General features: G+C 42.4%; 1 protein-coding gene across 3 annotated transcripts in view; it reads right to left on the bottom strand.

Annotated features, from left to right (window-relative positions):
* Window positions 1-20,236, bottom strand: part of ncam1a (neural cell adhesion molecule 1a) — a 615,586-nt gene that overhangs the window by 94,644 nt on the left and 500,706 nt on the right. For all 3 annotated transcript variants that reach the window (XM_079565591.1, XM_079565592.1, XM_079565593.1), the window contains one exon: window positions 3,277-3,427. In XM_079565591.1, the coding sequence (XP_079421717.1) occupies window positions 3,277-3,427 (151 nt within the window). The remainder of the gene's footprint in view (window positions 1-3,276; window positions 3,428-20,236) is intronic.

Raw genomic sequence — 20,236 nt, 5'->3', positions numbered from 1 at the left:
GAAAAATAATTGTTTTTCACTTGAAATGACACAAAATTATCTGAACTAAGAGAACAGCCAGACTACTAGAGGTTTTATCTCATCTAAGACCAGACCAAATCTACTCAAACCTTAGATTTAATCTCTTAATTCAAGTAGATTTATGTCATTTCTTCCTTAAAACGATTATTCTTTTTACAGTGCACTTCTTTCAAATGCCAGTATTTTGACCTAATTAGGTGTAATGACAGTATTTCTACCTTTTTTCTCCCATTTAACTCTAATAATGTTAAAAGTACTCTGTGATTTGTGTATTAGTGTTTCTCAAAATCATCTTGAGGGCCAGAGGTTCTATGCCAGAGGGCTGGATTTGGCCCCCGGGCCTGACGTTGCCTATACCCCTGCCCTATGGCATCACTTTCTTTGAGCAGAGCCAGGAAGTGTTTAAATTTGTTCTTACATGTCATTGTAGAGAGGAACGTAGCACTTGATGGCCCTGATTTAAGCTCCCAGATTGAAGGAGAAAAAAGGTATTACTTACAAGTCACTTTATGCAACATGTTTGATTGTTTATAGCTTGCTATATTGTACATTGCTTATGTTTTTAGCTGGTGGAAATTGTGTGCTGTGTGAAAAATAAAGACGGAACCAGACACAAGACCCACTTGTACGCTTCATATATTCATCTGGGACACTACAAGCTTTATCCAGGAAGCTGAACTCTCTCCCTTCCCTGCCCTCCCTCTGCTTTCACTTGCAGTCACAAACTGTGGTCCACTCCCGTCTCCCGCCATCTAAAAGAGGCTGAAATCCACAGGCACTACGAGGAATCAAAATATTCTTATGTCTTATTTTCTCCTTATTCACCTGCTGCATTTCTTCTTCTCCTTCTCCTTCTCCTTTTATGCCAGACACACAGCCTTTCATAAAATCTCCACACAGCACCTGTGATGAAAGCCTTTGAATCCGCTCAGTTGTGCTGAACGTTGCCGGCCGTTGAGCTGAAATGGACCCGTGGCGTGAGTCGTTGTGCTTTGCCAGTGCTTTTTGGTACCACTGAGATAATCTACGAGAGCTGTTTCATTAGCTTTTGATGCCGCACAAATCGATTGCACCTGAAATATCAAAGTGAGAGCCAGACACCCACAGTACGCGACTTTTTACAAAATTGGATTCTAAAGGCTTTTACTCTTTCAAAGACTTTTAACAAAAGCACGGGGTCATGTAATGTTCTCCTGCAGGGTATTAACTGACTTTTTTTTTTACTTTTAGCCATAACTCTCCCTTGTCAATACCTTCCAGGGGTTGTGTTTTGTGTCATTCATGCATGTTTGCGTAATCCTTGTTATTCAGCCCGCACCGTTGGCTCAAACTGAAGTCGTGTACTGCTCTGTGGAGGTTTAAACTTTCTCGAGCAAGGCTGAGTGTAGGGATTACAGAAAACATTTGCAATATTCTACAGGAGAGAAGAAAAGTGTAGGATTGCGTGTAGTCATGTGTATGCAGTGCGAATCAAAGGGGGAAATGCCCTTTAACGATCGCACTGGGTTCAGTAAGTTCAAGAGCGGACACAAGATGTCTCTCAGATCCCCTCCGCAGCTTTCAGTTTTCGAAAAAGGTTACGACGAGGCGGAAGTAATGAAAGAAAGGTAGGTGTCGGAGCGGGGAAAGTCCGATGGCATGTTGTAACGGACAGCAGCACTTTGTAACACGTCACTGGACTTCAGAAGACTCTTTCAATTCCCATATCACTCCAAACAAACTTTAGAACTTCTATCACCAGTAATTCAAAGAGTTTAGTTGTTCACCTGCTGATTCAGCGGAACATGTGATCGCCATCTGTGAGCTGCCATTTTGGACAGACAGTTTCTCTGATTGGTTGATCCTTCTGTCATTAACGACTTTCATGAATCAGACCTTGCCGAGGTGAGGTTAAGCTGAGCCCCAGAGAGTAAAGAAGAGAAAAGTGGCCAAAACTGCTATGTTTTCGCTAACCAAATCCAGATAGAGCAACATTTAAATGGTTTTATTTCCTGTCACTTTGTTTCTCGAGGCTCAAAACTCAATAATCAGACTAGGAATTAGATATTGGAATATTACACCGGTCCAGATATTGTTAAGAACAAGACTGGGAAATTGGGAAGTGGAGATTCGTTTGCAAGAGTGAAGTGAAAACCTCATTTTGAGAAAACCGGCTCTAAAGTTTTGCGAGATAATGCGCCAGTGATTGAAGATCACCCTACATACTTTTGCTGGTGGATGCTTCATCTTCCATGTAGCATTGTTTAGGAAACTGAGAGCTTTACCGAGGGCATTATGGTTTTGTGAATGGATACGGTATCGAAAAAAATCACAACGCTTCGATGTGGCGATGCCGGGGCAAAATCAGAAAGCGAAAAGACGTCATTAATGCCCTGTTTCCACTGGTGGTCCCCTTCCAGCCCAGTGCCTGGTCTACCCTGTTAGGCGAGAATCTCCACTGCCCAGGCCAAGACCAATCCGTATCAACTCGTCTAAGCTCACGTAGATATGTTCTTACCTGGGCTTAGACGAGTTGATATGTCTTTGTGCCCGTGGAAGAGCTTGCAGCTTGCAGTCGCTTCCAGCTCCACCCCCGTTTGGAGCTATAAGAATATGCTGGGGGAGGCCAAATGCTAACATCTTTGGTCTGACTGAGTGCACGCACAAACACCAGACAGGTACGCATCAACTCGTCTAAGCTCAGGTCAGAACATTTCTCAGTGTGGAAAAACGGTGGCCTGTTCCTTTAATATTTCACAACATCATACCTCTTTTAGCTGCTTTCTTTCTTGTAGTATTTGCCTTGGCACCTCTGAATAATCCCATAAAACCCCACCAAAAGACCTTATTTGTCCACATTGTTCTCATCGTAGCGTACAAAACTTTTGATCGCTGTTCTGTTTTTCCTTAGGTGATGTGAATCCGTGGCCCATTTGCTAATGCTGCACGTGAAAAAACGCACTGTGTTGCGTACCGCGACCAAACAGAAGCCCAGGAAAACCCTATGAATAAACTCAGTATTATTTCAGTAGTGTTTTTGTTAAGAACTTAGTACCTTCTACCTCCCTACATTTCTATAATGTGGACGCATGCTACGTCCAAAATAAGCCATTCATTTACACACTCCGGAACAGAAGGTGGCGCTATGGAAGTGTGAAGCCTCTATCTAACAACAACAGAAGAAGATTTGTTCCGTTGTTCATGTCATATGTTGTTTTTTCATATACATTTGGTCTATTTCTTACTTTGAGATGAAAACGAAGATGTTATACTCACAGCGCACTTCCAGACTCATGCTTTGGCTGTCCTCCCCGATGGAGTTGCTGGCCGTGCAGAGGTACAGTCCGGCGTACGTGAACTGGACATTCTTCAGGGTGAGCGAGGACACGCGGGCATGGCTGCGCACCACAATGTTCCTATCCAAACTCTGCGTAAAAAAACAACAACAACACAAACAACACGTTCAAAATCACATGAAAGACGTCCTTTGTGCTGCTGCAGATTAGTAGCAGAATTAGTTTCCTTTGGCTGCGCGGACAAGGACGAACACAAATTAGTAGTTACTGAAAGAGAAAAACATGATTCACCGGTTAAAGGCAGCGTGATTGACAGGTGACCTACCAAACAATGTGCAATTGTCAAAACATGAAAGTTAAAAAGGGGGAAAATGGTTTAAGGACAAAAGCAGGAGCATCTTTCAGGGTTTGAAGAGTTAATATTCAAATTCTTTTGTGAGGTTAAGGCCATTCCAGTCTGTTATGGACTTTGAAGAGGGAGATAATGGACCTTTCTCTCTCTGTCTCCCTTTTTCTAATTACATGCAACTGTCACGAGTCTCCTGTGTAAAGCGAATGCATCCCCAAAGTGACCTGCACACACCGAAATAGACCTGACGTCACGCGCAGCCCGCTGTGTCCGCTGAAGCATCCGTCCGCGTGTAAATGGCACTGTCCAAATTGTTGTGTGATCATCAGCCCCCAAACGAATTTACAGCCTTATTGTTTTGCGTGTAAGCTCTAGAGGGAGGAGAGATTTTGTTTGTGTGACCGTCTGTCGAGCAGTGACATCTGTACAGTGAAGTGTGTGTGGAGTCGCAGTCAGGGGTAAGAGATCGTGGATGTGTTTGTGCTTCATTGTATTTAGAATAACCTGGTCTGCGGTGGGAGTGACGGACAGGTTTTGTGAACTACTTCCTGTGTATTGGCAACTCTCTAGCCCTCTGTAGTACTCCATTTGAACAACTCACTGTAATAGATTCAACAAGCTTAGCACTTTCTAAAAACGTACCAAACAAGACATGCATTGTTTGTGTCCTCGGGGCGAGTTGCCAACCACAGACAGATGTTGCTAATAAGCCAGGTTTGTTTGCCGGAGCATGACAATGATCGCCAAAACAGGTCAGCACTTGTATAGTGCTGCTTTAAGGCTTATGATATTTGCTCGAGTGTGCATTCAGCCTCATCCAATCAATGTAGCTGGACATAGCATGTACAGTATATCCGTCATTTCCCCAAACTGGTCCAACAAGCGAATCACACCAGAACCCATTACAAAAGTGGCCCCAGAATGAAGCGCTCCGACTCACTTTGGTCATGCAGGCCATGGCGCCTTTTTTCTCTGCCCGATCCCGTGAGATCTCAAAAGGGAAGGAGGGAAGGGCCTGGTCGGTAGTTGGATGGGAGACCGTCTAAACGGAGAGTCACGACGGGTAGAAAAAAAATAGTACTAAATAATCAAAGCCAATCTGCATGATGTCGATCTGTTAGTGCCATGTAGATCTAGGCCTATATGCCTTCATGTCTTCTAATGATCATGTGGTCTCGCAATACCAACTGGAGAGTAGAAAATTGCACAAGCGTTTAGACTCCCTTTTCTTTGCCTGATCCCGTGAGATCTCAGAGGCTAAGGAGGGAAGGGCCTGGCCGGTACTTGGATGGGAGACCGTCTGGGAACACCAGGGTGAATGTAGTGTGTGAGAGTGATTGGTGGTGGTCAGAGGGAACGATGGCTCAGATTGGTTGCCTCGCTTCCGTCAGTCTACCCCAGGGCAGCTGTGGCTACAATAGTAGCTTACCACCACCACCTATGGAGTGAATGAATAATGTAATGCAAAGCATCTTTGAGTGTCCTGAAAAGCGCTATATAAAATCAATACCCTATTATTATTATTATGTAAAAGTTTAGGTGGAAACACTTTCAAAACACTCCCCCGTACCGCACCTATCGAGATATGTATATGATGAAGACTCAGATGAATACTATACTATCCTGACAGAACATTGCAAAAGATCAGAGATGTTTAAACAATCTGTGTTGTTTCCAGATCTGTGTTTTTCATAAAACATTTTAAATATCAGCTGAAAAAGAAATGTAACTCACATTCTACTGGCATTTTCACATCAACAGAATGTCAACGACAATAACCAACGGGAGTTTTTTTTTTTTCTTCAGACACATACATTATGTCACAAAAAGACTGAGGTCGATCGGAAAATAAAATAAGACCTATAAAATATAGTCTTTAATGAATAAACCCTCAATACATATTGTGTATACCGCGGACAAAATTGAGGGGTGAATTTACCAATCGAATACAGTCGTCCCCCCTCCACCTACAACATGTATAATAGACTAATCCCAACAGCACCAACAACAGCTACATTATGCTGCAACAAGGTGGAATACAAAGTTGTTCAAATTTATTCTGAACAACCTTTGGATCCAAGGTGGAGAGCCTCTTATCTTTCCACTGTTGCATGAATTTGCGTAAAATCTTACCCCACAATCTGCTCTGAGAATACAGGGTCTGCAGATGATGTCACAGCATGGCAAGTGAAGCCAAGTGTCTCTAATGCTTCGTGGGCAAAGGTTTTAAAGTCTTCATCTGTTGTGTTTGAGTTTCTTCGTGTCTATGATGAAAAAACTCCTTTTCAGCCGTAACTCGCATATCTTTCCAGTATTTTACATCTTTGAACGCTAAGTTTATTAGCAATTTATGAGCCCCCACGGACCACCTGAACACATCAGAATGCAGCCTTCAAATAAATATGCATTTCTCCAGTCTGTTATTTTTGCGCCCGGGTAATTTTGACGCGGTGTTTTGAATTATTAATCAAGGAACAGGTGCAAAATCAAGTTCGCTCGTACAGTAACTCTCACTGATCACAACTCGCTTCAGTCGAAACTGTCGAGCGTAAGTGAATCACAGTCGAGCATTTTTGATTGAATAGAAAGTCACGACGGGTAGAAAACATCTCATGATTTTAAATGTTTTATGCCAGATTTGAAGTAATAAATAATCAAAGCATCTGCATGATGTTGATCTGTTAGTGCCATGTAGACAATAGCGACGCTGCATTTTCTCTCCGTTTCAAAATGGGAGAAAAGCTCTTTATTGGTCAATACAGGGGAATACGTTGCGTTCACGTGTCTATAATGTAAATAGAAACAGCGATGTGATCATTTGCTGATTGCAGATGGCCACAGCTGGAGGAACGAGTTCGCAAATGAGAGCTTGAAAAATGTGCTGCCGGGAGAGGCTTGTCAACGAGGCAGGTGGTTGCCAAGGCGATTGTTCAGAAGTGACACTGAGGATGAAGATTTCGATGGATTAAGTGATTTGGAGTGAGATCGAGAGTTTGGTGTGTTTATGCTATAGTTTACGCCTGTTCAGCCTGTTGCTTCTTTCCTTCATTAGGCATTTTTTGGCTGGTGCGTCTTATACTCCTGAGCGACGTATTGTCCGGAAAATACGGTAAAAGGCCAGGTCATATCAGGGCTTATGCTGCCTTCATGTCTTCTCGTGATTATGTGGACTCGTATTACCAATTGGAGAGAAGAAAATTACACTTGAACACAAAGCACTCGTAATTTCCACTTCCCAACTGGAAAGGATCATCTCTACCAGAGCACATGAAGGCAGCATGAGTTAAAAAATGAATGTGCAGGTCTCTGTGCAGGTGCAGTAGTTGAAAATCAGTGACTCTGGAGGTTCTTGGCTTTCAAATTATGAGATAGCTTGTCCCCATGTTGACAAACCCGTACTTGTGTCATCATATAGAAATACAAAAGAGAGGTGGCGTTCAATCCTAAGGCACGAAGTCCGGGAAACCTTTCAACGTCCGTTAGACTTTTACATGTATTTTTCCAATAGCCGTTAGCATCGGTGGCCTGCTCCTTTAAAGCAGTAACTCATGCCCCTAGAGGCCACTAGCGCCACACAGGTGTCGTTGCATGTTACGTTTTTTTTACTCTTAATTGTCCGTGAGAGTAAATACTAGGCTGACAGAAAATACAAAGGGACAGAGGGATGTTGTGCATCCAATTACACAATGGAGATCATTTTTTTCACTCAAACTTGGCTGCAAATACTGTTTAAGTGGTGCTAGCCCGCTGTTAGCTTTGCCCGTTAGCCTGCTTCTTCTTCGTGATTCTACTAGTGTGTATTGGTGGCTCCGACCCGGAGGCAGCGAAGTTGCAATTGTGGTTTTCTGGCCAGAGACACCAGAGGGAGATGAAAGACCCCCCAATCATCCTATTAACACTTGTATTACCCCCAGAGGGACTACGGAAAGGATTCATTAAGGCAAACAAGTTACTTTGTTCTGCTTTAAGTTTCTGCTTTTTGTGGGGTCGGATACACATCCAACGGCCACAAAACATAATATGTTTAAACTCAAACAAATCCGGGAAGCCGTTGGTTGCAGGAACAGGCTCAGCCTCAGATAGCTAACGGGGCATGGCTAATGGCTAGTTTTGAAAAGGTTCGCTAGGGTCAAGCACATCTGCCGGTATTCAAGATATGGACAACCTGAGGGAGAATCGCAGGCTCCAAATGAACCCCTTCTCTTTGGTAAAAAGATTAAACTCCAAAGTTGTTTGGTTTGACAGCCTCCACAGTAAGATCAGACAGAGTCCCAATTAGGAACCTCAACCCCACAGTGTAAAACATGCACATTTTACATCCACCCTTTTACATTATACCCCCTCAGTTTTGTAATGTCTCTTTTGCTGAGCATCGACAGATCTCGCAGCAGCAGCGGTGGCGAGCTTACATTAATAATAAGTATGTCGCGCGAGCCAGTTCTGTACTACAAAACCTGTCCCCCGCCGGGCGGCAGGAAGTCATCAGCTTTTCCTGTTAGTCGCCACTGTTTCGTATGAATATTTTAGGTGCCTAGGTGCTCCAGCGTTTATGTCCCATGAATAATTGAGTTGTGTTTGTTGTATTACCGTGCAGGATTGTTTGGCCTCTGTAGACCTGTGCGTATCTGGCCAAGGATGAACAGGCAGAAAGGGCGGCATTTATCACCACGCTCACCGATGACAGGGAGCGGTGCAGCGCCACGTGGAGGTAAACGCAGATTAATGTGGAGAGGGGAGTGACGGGATAGAAATGAAAGGGAGGAAAATGTAGAGGGATTACGGGGAGATGTAATACTAGTCTTTCCACGGTTTTTACAAGTAGCAGCAAGTCAAATTTAAAGAGTGGGCATTATGCTTTTGGCAGGTGTTTCTGATAATCTGATACACAAATTGAATCACTACTTTACACTTAGAAGATGTATTATTGATCTAAAACAGCTGCAGTGGATCATAACCTCATGTGAAGTTCCAAACAAAATTGAGCCACGGGGTGTCCAAACTTTTTTCATTGTGAGCTGCACCAACCAGGTGCATTTAAGAGAGGTTTAAAGGCTTAAAGGGGCTAGATGCAAGTTTCCCATTTTATACTTACTACTGCCACCTCAGGTCATACATGTAACTGCACCTTCTATATTAAGCTCGTGCATGACGGCACTTCTGACCCGAAGTAACTCCTGTTTGAGTGACAGTGCAGAATTTTAGAGGTAGTTGTGGTGAACAGGTCTGAGCTCATTCTACTCATTAGGACAAGGCTGGAACATGTAGGGGGAGGAAAATACATAATTTTAACATTTTGAAACTCTGTATAGTCCCTTTAACCGAGTTAAATTATTAAACTTGCAGTAATAAACATCTCCAGTTATGCTTGCCAAATCAATAAGAAGCCTGAGGGCCACCACAAATTGGTTTGAGGGCCACATTTGGCCCCCGAGCCGCACTTTGGGCAGCACTGTACTACAGGCTCGAAACACAATTTTTGATGACTGCCACAAAGTCAAATTTTCTTTTTAAAGCCATCGCCTATTGCCATGCCAAGCTTGTCTTTCTTATTTAATGCCAGAAATGCAAATCAATCTGTGCATATTTAATGTGTTTTTACAAACAGTCTTTCAAACAGGGCTTGGAGATGTTGGTATTCAAAAGCGAACTGGACACAACACGCACATTTTGCGGAAAATATAGTGTACAATTTAAAATCTGCATACTGTTGAATGTTGCTACAAGCATTATAAACATTTAATGAGCAAAATATTTTTTTATTTGATTATTTTTTAAGAACATTTACTGCATAGCTACAGTATTGTCAACTCGGTTTGAGTGTTCTTGGTGACCGGAGGGCTGCATTGTGTTTTTGTCACTTGCAGTGCAGGCATGGGGCCCAAATGCTGTGTGGGTCGGATTAAAAAATTCAACAGGCCACACATGGCCCCGGGCCTCGTCTCGCCCCCTCTGCACTAAGGGATAGAAGTTTCACAGTGTACAGTGGGAACTCAAAAAGTAGATGTTGTGTCCACCAATTAATGATGATTAACTGGACAACTTGTTTGATAGACCTTTCCTTTTAAGTCAGTCATTTTGCCTTTTCAGCACTCACATTTACTTCAGCGAGAAAGCCCGTCTTGCTAATAGCTAGAAACTATTGTTTTCTATTGTTTTCAGCCTTCTTTATTTTATTTGTTTAATTTGACCTTTTTTTAACTATCATCATCATGGGCAATCATGGGGACCCTACTGTTCATGTTTTAAGCTCTAGCAGAGAGGTTCTAAAAAGTTACACCAACTACCAGGTCAAATCAGGGTCAAAAATGGACTTAAATTGGGCAAAATGATGTCTAAACTGGGTGTAAAACATGTCTGAACCAGAAAAAAAGAAGCCCGGGACACTGTTTATTTCAGCTTTTATCCCATTAAAGGGATATTTCAGGATTTTCGATAAAGGGCCTAATTTCCTAGTTATCCTGAGTGTTGTTGATTTCTTGAACTATATATTATTTTTCACTCATGCAGTCCTTATATTTGAAGAGTTTAGTCGTGCTAGGCTAGTGCTAGGCTAGCGCATGTCTATGGTAACTAGTAGCCTGCATTAAAAACAGTCTGACCCAAGCACAGTGCCCCTGAGGCAAATCACTTATAACACCAGACTAACCATATAAATGTCTGTGTCAACTGAATCATTTTAAAAATATAACCCTTTTGCATTAAAAAAAAAACCTGTATATTTGAGCAGAATCAGCTTCCTGGTTGTAGCTACGCAGCGGCGGAGTGATCTGCTCGGTGACCGGATCTACAGTAGTTTGTTTACCTGCGGCCGCATTACTACAGGTGGAATTCACAAAGGAGCTTTCTGCAAATCAGATATGGCAACGTTTGGAGGACGACCCCATGATTATGAAGAGGTTTTAAATGCAGGCTACTAGTTACCATAGACATGCACTAGCCTAGCACTAGCCTAGCACAACTAAACTCTTCAAATATAAGGACTGCATGAATTAAAAAAGACCAAAAAATCTCCAGAAATCAACAGCACTCTGGATAACTAGGAAAAGAGGCTCTGTGTCAAAAATCCTGAAATACCCCTTTAACCCCCATCTTAATCGAGCCCACTTTCTAAAACCGAACTTCAGAAAATGTGCTTGGTTAAGGCGGGGGTTAAAAAGGTTAAGGACTGTGAGTAAGAGCGATAACCACTGTGCCATTACGCTGCCAATCATTGCTCACACAGCTTATCTCTCCATATACATTATCAGCAGTTATAAAACATGAAATGCCAGCGCTAATAGTGTCCAGCACTAGTTTAAAAGGCCTGAGTAAAGCTGCAATTCCATGATACACATTACTTTCGCTTGATTTGTATAGTACGGCTCATTATCCAGCCTTCAACGCATCGCAGTTCTGCCACATGCGACATAAACAAATTAATTAAGGCTGTCATGTCCGGCTTCCCGATCGTTTTTCATCACCGCTGCTCCGCCGGGCTTTGAAGGGCACCCGGTTACATAAGCTGTCAATATGCGGCGCTCGTACAGTCTGTAATTGAAATGAGCAGCGTGGGTTGTCATTTTGAGCGCGCGGTCGCAGCTAAAGGAATGTTTTCCATAATTATACATGAAAATTTTGTGCCGTAGCGCGGCCATATTCGAGTATGTTCATTTGAAAAGCAAAAGGTTTTTTGGTTAATGGAAGCCTGATTTTTTTGTTACTATGGTCAATAGCGAGGTGGTGAATTCGAGCAAAAAAAAATGGTTTTGAGGCCAAGTATATTAAAATTAGTGAAACTGTAAAGGTCTGTCTGTTTTCCGGTCAAACAACCTCTAGAGCGAGAAAAAGCTTTTGAATATCGAAACAAAACGTCAACGATATTTGAAAATCTCTACAACAAACGATATTTCCTGGGCGACGGAGAATCCAATTATATATTATATGTATAATATAATAATGTGACAAAACTAAACCCGCGGCCATTGAAATGATTGAATATCCTCAGGGTTGCCAGACGTACGATAACTAGCGCGTTTGTACAATCATTTTGACCCCTGTACGATCAGGGCTGTCGTACTCTTTAATAACCCTTTTTTTCATTAAAGAGTAAAAAAGAGATCAAGTGTGCAATCATTTTTAGCTTGCACTCAAATGCTCTTCCTTTGTGTAATGTCAGAATGAAATAATGTTACTGTGAATGCATTTTCTGTACTTTCTGTGTGCATTTGAAAAGCCCACTACTAAATGTTGTAGTGTGGTACATGTTTATTGTTCACACAAGTCCCTATCAAATAAGTGAATAAATAAAATAATTCAGAAGTCTGATAAAGATAAAGTCTGGTTAAATGCTCTGTCCCCTCTCAGCTGCGCTTTGCTTTCGCTCTGATCTGGAGTCAGTCTGAGCCTCTGTGTTCACGTAGGTGTAATATCTGCTGCCAGATGGAGAGACTGTCCCTGGATCAGTTTCACACTTCCACTATCGGATTATCCTCCTGCCCTGACTGCAGCCATGGCATTTGATTGGTCAGCAAGACGTGACCCCGCCTCATCTCTCACGAGTTGGTGATTTACCCACTTCCTTATTACAGCTCAGCTAATTAGTTTCCCTCATTCTAACGCCTCATACGAGTGTGTGTTCTCCAAAATAAAACCCTTAACGAGCTTGTCCAAACATCAGTGAAGAATGGAGGGACGTCCGGATTTCAAACCTACAAAAGCTATGTTCTTACTCTCAATAACTTTAGCAAACTTCTACAAGAGTGTCTACATCCGAAATGCCTGGAGAAGGGAATGACCCTGACAAGGAGGTGAGGCCTATACCGTCATGTCATGTGTGTTCGTAATGTCATATATGGGACAGTGCGTGAGCTTGTGTTGTAGTTAGTGGTGATGATATTAGCCATACTTTGCACAGGTGCTACAGCGCTATTGACATACTTTCAGTGTACGATAGTTTGTGCTGAAATAAGATAGTTTTGGAAGCTTGGTACGATGTATTAGTTTTGAGAATCTGGCAACCCTGAAAATCCCAAACGTGGGTCACGGGAGACCGATTCTTAGACCAGCCTTTGTAAATGTTACAGAAATAAAACAATACCGCCTGACCAAAAAAAGTTAGACACGCTAAAATTTGGTTGGAGCGTTTTTTTGCTTTGCTTACAGCACATCTGTTGTTGGCGTTGTTTGAAACTTTCTATAAGCTTCTACAATGTCAAAAGATCCAGTGCTGCTTTGGGTCTTGTATTGATGATGGGAGAGTCATCAACACTGCGCAAACCTTCTCCAGCACATCCCAAAGATTCTCGATGGGGTTCAGATCTGGACTCCATCTCATGCTCCCTGAACCACTCTTTCAAAGTGTGAGCCTGATGAATTCTGGCATCGTCATGTTAGAATATGCCTGTGTCATCAGGGAGAAAGAAATACATAATGGAATAACCTGGTCATTCAGGATGTTCAGGTTTCTTTGGGTTCTTAGTGTTGCTGAACCTTGAGCCGACCATCTGCAGCAGCCCCAGGACAACTAGTTAAATGCAGGTGGAGACTTCCTTTTTGGTCACTGAGTGTGTTTTGACAGCATTATCAGCATTATCAGATAAGTTTTAGCACAATGTGGTAAAACAGCACATTTACTACAATGTGAAGTTATAACATTTTGAACTGTTTCTAGATAATGTGCTGTTGTTACAAAGCGCGACTCAAATACATATTGGAAACATTCCGCATTATTTGCAACAGTCTTAGATGAAGATATCTCGTGTTTACAGGAGTTTGTGACTTTTCCCTCAAACTCCAGAGGTGTCAGTGTGTCCCGGAGCTGCGTGGAAGGGCAGCATAAATCATACTGTACAGCAGTGACACTGCGGTATACGCTGAGAGAATGTCAACACAAAGATACAGCAAGAGATGGGCCGCCACACTGCAGAGAGCGCCATCTCTCCAGAACATAATGAAGATGATATAAGTGCAATCTAGGCCTGTCACGATCATAACTATATCAACTTATCGTTTGATAAATGAAAGATAAACAATATACGTCGAGCTCAGTCAGATAAAGAGTTTAGTTGCAATATTTCGTGCAGTCTCATTAGGTACATTTAGTCCTTAAGTTTATAGTCATTGTTATGCTTTAGACTAGAGTTAGGTTTGACAACATAAAATGGTCCTCGATCGTTTATCGAGATATTTTCCTGCAGCTATTTCAAAGCTCAGAGTTCAGTAGTTTGATGGCGGTAGGCAAGAATGATTTCCTTTAGCCTCTCAGTGGAGCAGCGTAATAGGAACAAGTTAGTGCTGAACAAGCTCTTGAATCTGAGCAGCACATTGTAGACCAGGTTTATTCATTTTAATAAGAGATTATGTATAGTAATGCATTTCACTTCAATAATAATAAAGGCTTTCACTTGTATTGTGCTTTACTTTATTGTAGCCACAGCCGCCCATTGGGGTAGACTGACAGAAGCGAGGCTGCAAATCTGCGCCATTGCCCCCTCCGACCACCACTCACTCACACTCTTTCACTACGCCCTATACATTTGTTAAGTGGTGACGTCCGGGGTCTTAGATGTGTGAGAAACTACAAAAAACTCTTCGGGTTTAGCAGAGATAAATGCTAACGGCAGAGCAGCTACGCTAACCCCGGAAGCACCGACTTTAGTAAGTAATACTTTTTTAGCAGTTGGTGCGGCATTTTTGGCTAATGAGTCTGAGAAATATGTAGGTTCAGGCATTACCCGTTGAGTTTCAGAAATATTGATTCTTGTATTAAAGAGTTTTTAATGTTTTTTTTTCTCGCAGATTACCCGGTATGCTAGGACCCGGAAGCGGAAGTCGTGACGTCACACTTAACAGACGTACTGTACATATTTTTAGTTGTCGGGTAAATCAGAGCACGCTGAGGAAACCTACGCAGACACAGGGATCGAGTGAAAAAAGACGGTTTTGAGGCCAAGAATATTGTAATTAGTGAAACTGCAAAGGTTTGTCTGTTTTCCAGTATTACATATTAACGACAAGAGCGAGAAGAAGCTTTTGAATACAGTCGCAAAAGGTTGATGATATTTGAAAATCTCTACAACAAAGGATAATGGAGAATCCAATTACTTATCCATCCATCCATTTTCTTCCACTTTTCCGTTGCCGGGTCGTGGGGGCAGCTGTTGGAGCTGCCCAAAACACATTGCACCAGCCCCAATGGCGCCTCCTGCAGGTGGTGGGTCCATGGGAGGACAGCCTCATGGTTCTAACCAGACCTGTTGGTCTCTCATAAGGAGCTTCTGAACCGCTCTTTGTCTGACCCATCACCAAGGACCTGTTTGCCATGGGAGACCCTACCAGGGGCAGGAAGGAGCTCCCAGGATCATTCAGGCGCTTAAACCATCCACCACGTTAAGGTGGCGGTTCCAGGAGGGGCCAATTATATATTTGTATGTTTTGTTGCCAATAACGGGACAAAACGTTTATCCACGGACATTGAAAATCGTACCCCATGATGATCTGAACAATATGTTGACACCAATCTTTGCAAACGTGACTAAAAAATAATATGGTAAAGAAACATATGCACGGGGAGAACGTGCAAACTCCACAGACACGTTTCTTACAATTTCAAATACTTTATGGAGGTAGTACTTTGTGTGAAAAAAGGAAGTACTGCATCATGGCCAGTTTCTTTGACAAAGCCAATCCAATCTCCATGAACTTCTGCAGCCCACATTTCACACCGCGAGTCTGAGAAGAACGGTGGCGCGTATTTCTCACAATCCAACAATGGCCCTGTGATTGGTAACCCTGGAGAAAGAATCTAAATTCACATATTATAGGCGCTAATGGAAAATGTCTCTCTGAAGCCTCATGTTGCTTTCCGCTCAGTCTCGCTCCCGTCGATGGCATTGAGCGGACGGGTTATTAGAGTCCAGGCATGTCGGGTTAAGGGCTGGCCTCGCTTTCCCAAATACTTTTTTATTGAATAGATATACGGGGGGAAAAAAGATACACATTCCGCCTCAAAACTGCACTGTCCTTCTATTCATCACCGGGACTAATCATATAATAGCAGCTATCATTGAAACTGAAGTTCACCTAAAGATGTGCGCCGCATTTAAAGCGAGCTGCATCGATAAGCCGCACCCGGAGCGCAGGTTCTATGTGAGGAGTATTAAAACGGTTACAGTATTGGAGTGTGACATGAAATCTGTTTAATAGCTGTATATTGTGATGCTTTATATGGCAGTTCAGTATTGATTCAGTGTCATTGATTTGGTATATTGATGTAATCTTCAGCTCAATTTGTCCTCGTTGGGAAAAGGCAATGAGGGTGAAGTGTCCAGCCTCGGAACAGAAGTAAAGTCTTAGGTGGGATTCAAGCAATTGTGATTTATATATTAATCTGTTAGCCTATTGCACATGTTTTAAGTTGATGACTAGGGGCCGACTGCCCAGAGGAACCAACCGAGACACTTTGGCCCTTTTCTGAAACCGATTCCTTCTTGCTTTTCCTTCCACTTCCACTAATTCCTCTGTGAAGGCTCCAACAGAAGTAGAGACTTAGAGAGTAGAGACTTTCAGATGGACTTTCCCTCATCCTATGGAACAGACACCCCTCTTTCCCGTGACAGAATCACATGTTTGACTGATAATACTTTAAACTGAAAACATATTTTCCCTTAAAGTGATAGTCTGGAAGTCTAAACGTTTTACACATTTTATATAATGTGCAAAATCGACCACCTGGTCTTGCCTTGTGATGTAAAGTAAGTAATAATACACATATTATTTTGTGTAAAGTCCCTCCTTCACGGATCTCAGCAACTAATCAGAGTCTAGTATCTTCCTGCGTTGACCATTGAGACGAGCTTTCCCCGTGAACAAGCCTGTCAGACCAGCCAATCAGGAGGGAGGGGGAGGAGCTTGATTGTTGACTTTAGAACATTCTGTTCCTGCTCTCCTCATTTTGCAAACTAAGAAGGGCTTACTGGTAAAAGAGGGGGGGAATTTGATCATCTCCTTTCAAATTTCACTCTATCTCACCTCACTTTGCAAACTTACAGGCTATCACTTTAAACTAAGTAATCAGATAAAGATTAGTCATTTTGTTTCACATGGGGCTGCGCTCCCTGGAACACACACCTGACTCGCCTCAGTTATAGGACGACTGGTTAGATCCGGACGGGGCCTTTCTGTGTGGAGTTTGCATGTTCTCCTGGTGTCTGTGTTGGGTTCTTCCGAGCGCTATGGTTTCCCCTACCACTAAAAACATGTACAATAGGCCAGGAAGAAGGATGTGTGAGTGAATGAATGGTGGGGGTCAGAGGGTACGTTGGTGCAGATGTGTGCAGTCACTCTTCTGTCAGTCTTCCCCAAATAGCCAACCGAAACCATGTATGCAGAGAGAGTAAAATGGTAAAGCGCTTTGTCTGTGAAAGGCACTAAACCAATACATTTCTTCCTTCCTTAAGATTTGCATACATCCCTTTAAATAGAGGAATTTTGGATGTCTTGATATTGAAAAGCAAATTGGACATAACAAACTTTTGAGCAAGCATGCGTGCAAAAACAGACTTTGAGGAAACTTTCAGCAAAACCTAGATATAGATTTTTTGTTATGGAATTCCTGCTCTTTGGTTTGCTTTTCAACGACATTTAAGACCTTAACTGTAGTTCATTCGATGCTTTGTAATGCCCCGCGGAAAGCCTGGCTTTACACATATTATGATCATCATTCAGAATATAGTGAGAGAAATAGAGCCTATAGAATTATTCATGTTTAACGCTAATACTTCAAATCTGTTTTCCCCGACTTATCTGATCTACTATTCCAACAAAACCCGATGTTCTTTTCCACTATCCAAACCAGGAACCCACATTTCTCAAACAAATCCGTATCCGGGCTGAACATTCCAACACATCGAAGTTTTCTGCTCTCTCAGCGTTCACCGCGACGGACTGCGGGACGATGCGGCGCTCAGACAGTGATGGAGTGAAGTGCGTCTGTTGGAAATGAATGCTAAAGCGAACCCCCTCGGTGCGGTTTATACTGAGGAGTAAACATGCTAATGACGTTGGGAGCTAAACAAAGGGGCGTATTTAAATTAGCTAATACATCATCGACTGTATATGCAAAACCGTGGGGAGCGATTGTATCTGAGCGAATGTGGATGACTATGGGGGGTGCATGGAAAGGAACTGCATGGATGCGAAAGTAAGTGGTCTTCACGTTACTTTCTTTATGAACTTTTATTATAACTTTGAACCTGTCTGAGAAATATCTGTAGGATTTGTTTTGGATATGGAGTTGTAGAGAACACCATCAGATTATTAAGACTGGTATCTGGAGAACTGGTGTAGATGTGTGGACTTTAAGGGGAGACACTACAGGCAAAACTCAATTTTTTCAGTTTTCAGGTTTTGGCCCAAATTGGTCTCTGAACATACAAGCTTTCACCCGGAAACAGAAAATATGCCTAATCTTCACAATAACATGTTTAAATATTGCGCTGATTCAATGTTCCCCCATAGACTTATATGGGAGAACACAATTTCAAGGGCCTTTTTCTCAAAACACATTTTTCTGTCATTGTGGCGACACTATGTCCACGTCAGTCGGACCTAAAGACTTCAAATTTTCCAGCCTTGGACTGAACAATATTTGGAAGATTTTTTCAGAGGGATTTTTTATTATTTAATCCCTAAGCTCCATTTATTGAGTTTTGAATGTCAAAAAATAAGGTGAAAATTACATTTTTACAACATTTTCCACTAAAAAAACAGATTATTTTAAAGCTAAACAATAGATCCAAAGTCTTGGTAACTCATTCATCAATAAAATGAAACAATAAGTTTGAATGTAGCTCTATCCATTATTCAGATTTCGTCGCCGAAAAGATTTGGGGCATTTTTAGGCATAAAACACCTTGTTCTTATATGAAAAGATAAAATGACAGAAAACTTGCAATGTATTTTTTTCTCACATTTATGCCAGTGATTGACAGCAAAAGTTTCAAATTGATATCTGCTAATATACATTTTTTCCCTATTCACCTGCAGTGTCACGCTTTAAGAGCAGTTATGCTTATCACCACCGAGTGTGTAGAGTGAATCAACAGAACACTAGGTTATAAAAGTTTGAGGGCCCAATCTTCCACCTGGCACAACAGCATGCTCAAGGCGAAGACAAACAATGGTGTTCCAGTGCTTTTGCCAGCCGCCCGAGGGCGTCGCTTATAGAAACAACTGCTTGTCGGACGCGTGAATACAACATGTGCTTGCTTCTTCCTCTTCGCTCTCCCGTTCTTTACATTAACATTGCGCAGGACAAACAACAAACAATTTTTTCCCACTGTCTGTGTCCTGAGAGACAGAATATATAGATGGTCCCACTGTATTGCTGGTATTAAAGAGTGCAGCCCTTTGTGCATAACATAGCCATGTGAGTCTGTCCAGCTGAATGGCCTATCTCACCCGGAGACTAGTTGGAGACTCGAGACTCGCTGGTCACGGAGATGTCTCTGAGACATTCCCAGGAGATAAGGTGAGTCTCCAGGTCGTCTTGGTGAAAACGAACAGATTCGCTCCCCATGGTTTCCGAGAGGTCTTCGTCGTCTCAAGCACTTGTGTTGAGAAGACTATTTGTTGTCCTCAATCGGTGAGACGTTTCTTTGACGTCGCAGCAATGTCTCCAAGACCTGTCGGATACCAAGGAGATCTCAAATAGACACCATACGACTCTTTGAGATCTCCTAGGTTTCCGAAAGGTCTCGGAGACATCGCTGTGACGTTACAGAAACATGGTTGTGGACACCAAATAGTGTTCACAAAATACGAGCGATCGCGATGTCGTCACATCCGTTGGCCGTGGTAGGCATTTTACATTTTCATATTTGATAAACATTTGAATCCTATGATCAGTAAAAACAATGTCCATAAACAGGGGATTTCTTCTCTTGTGCTGTAACAGATCTATCATTTTATAAAACCGAGTTAGAGGCCTGTATGCATCAGCTGTTGCCTACCATTCACCAAAAAATCCGGCGAAAATTGCGGAAGTAAACAATAACAGTGATCGCTCGTATTGCCACAGCTGCTTGAGACCGCATCGTAGATCATGCAGAGACTGCTGAAATCAAACCTGTTCGTTTTCACTGAGACTACCTGGAGATTTGCTTTCTTACCAAGGGAAATATCTGTGACATCTCCATGAAAACCGGCGACCCTAGTCTCCAACAAGTCTCTAACTTGTCTCCAGCTCGTCTCTAGGCCGGTGAGATGTGACGGTAGTCTCCACAATGTCTCCCTTTACTACACCAGGTATGAAACGGAAAATTATATAGCACCCCCCACAGTCTGCGTTTAGAAACACAATCTCGCAGCCCATATGTTCGGCACCAGACTCTTACACTATTATGTTCCCATCTTCAAAATCTTTTGTCAACATGTAAACACAGACATGCTAAAAGTGCCTTTGAAAGTGATACGTTTGTGCCGGCCATTCAACCATGCGAGCGAGTGGACGACACGAGCGTGTGAATTTCTGTACCCAAACCAGAACAAAGCAAGGCAAAATCAATTGCATTTCAGGAAGGGTTTATGAAATAAATATTAAAATGTGTCCAAG

Source organism: Gobius niger (genome assembly GCF_951799975.1).
Source record: "Gobius niger genome assembly, chromosome: 11".
Classification (NCBI taxonomy): Eukaryota; Metazoa; Chordata; class Actinopteri; order Gobiiformes; family Gobiidae; genus Gobius; species Gobius niger.
This window is presented reverse-complemented; position numbering and strand designations above follow the sequence as displayed.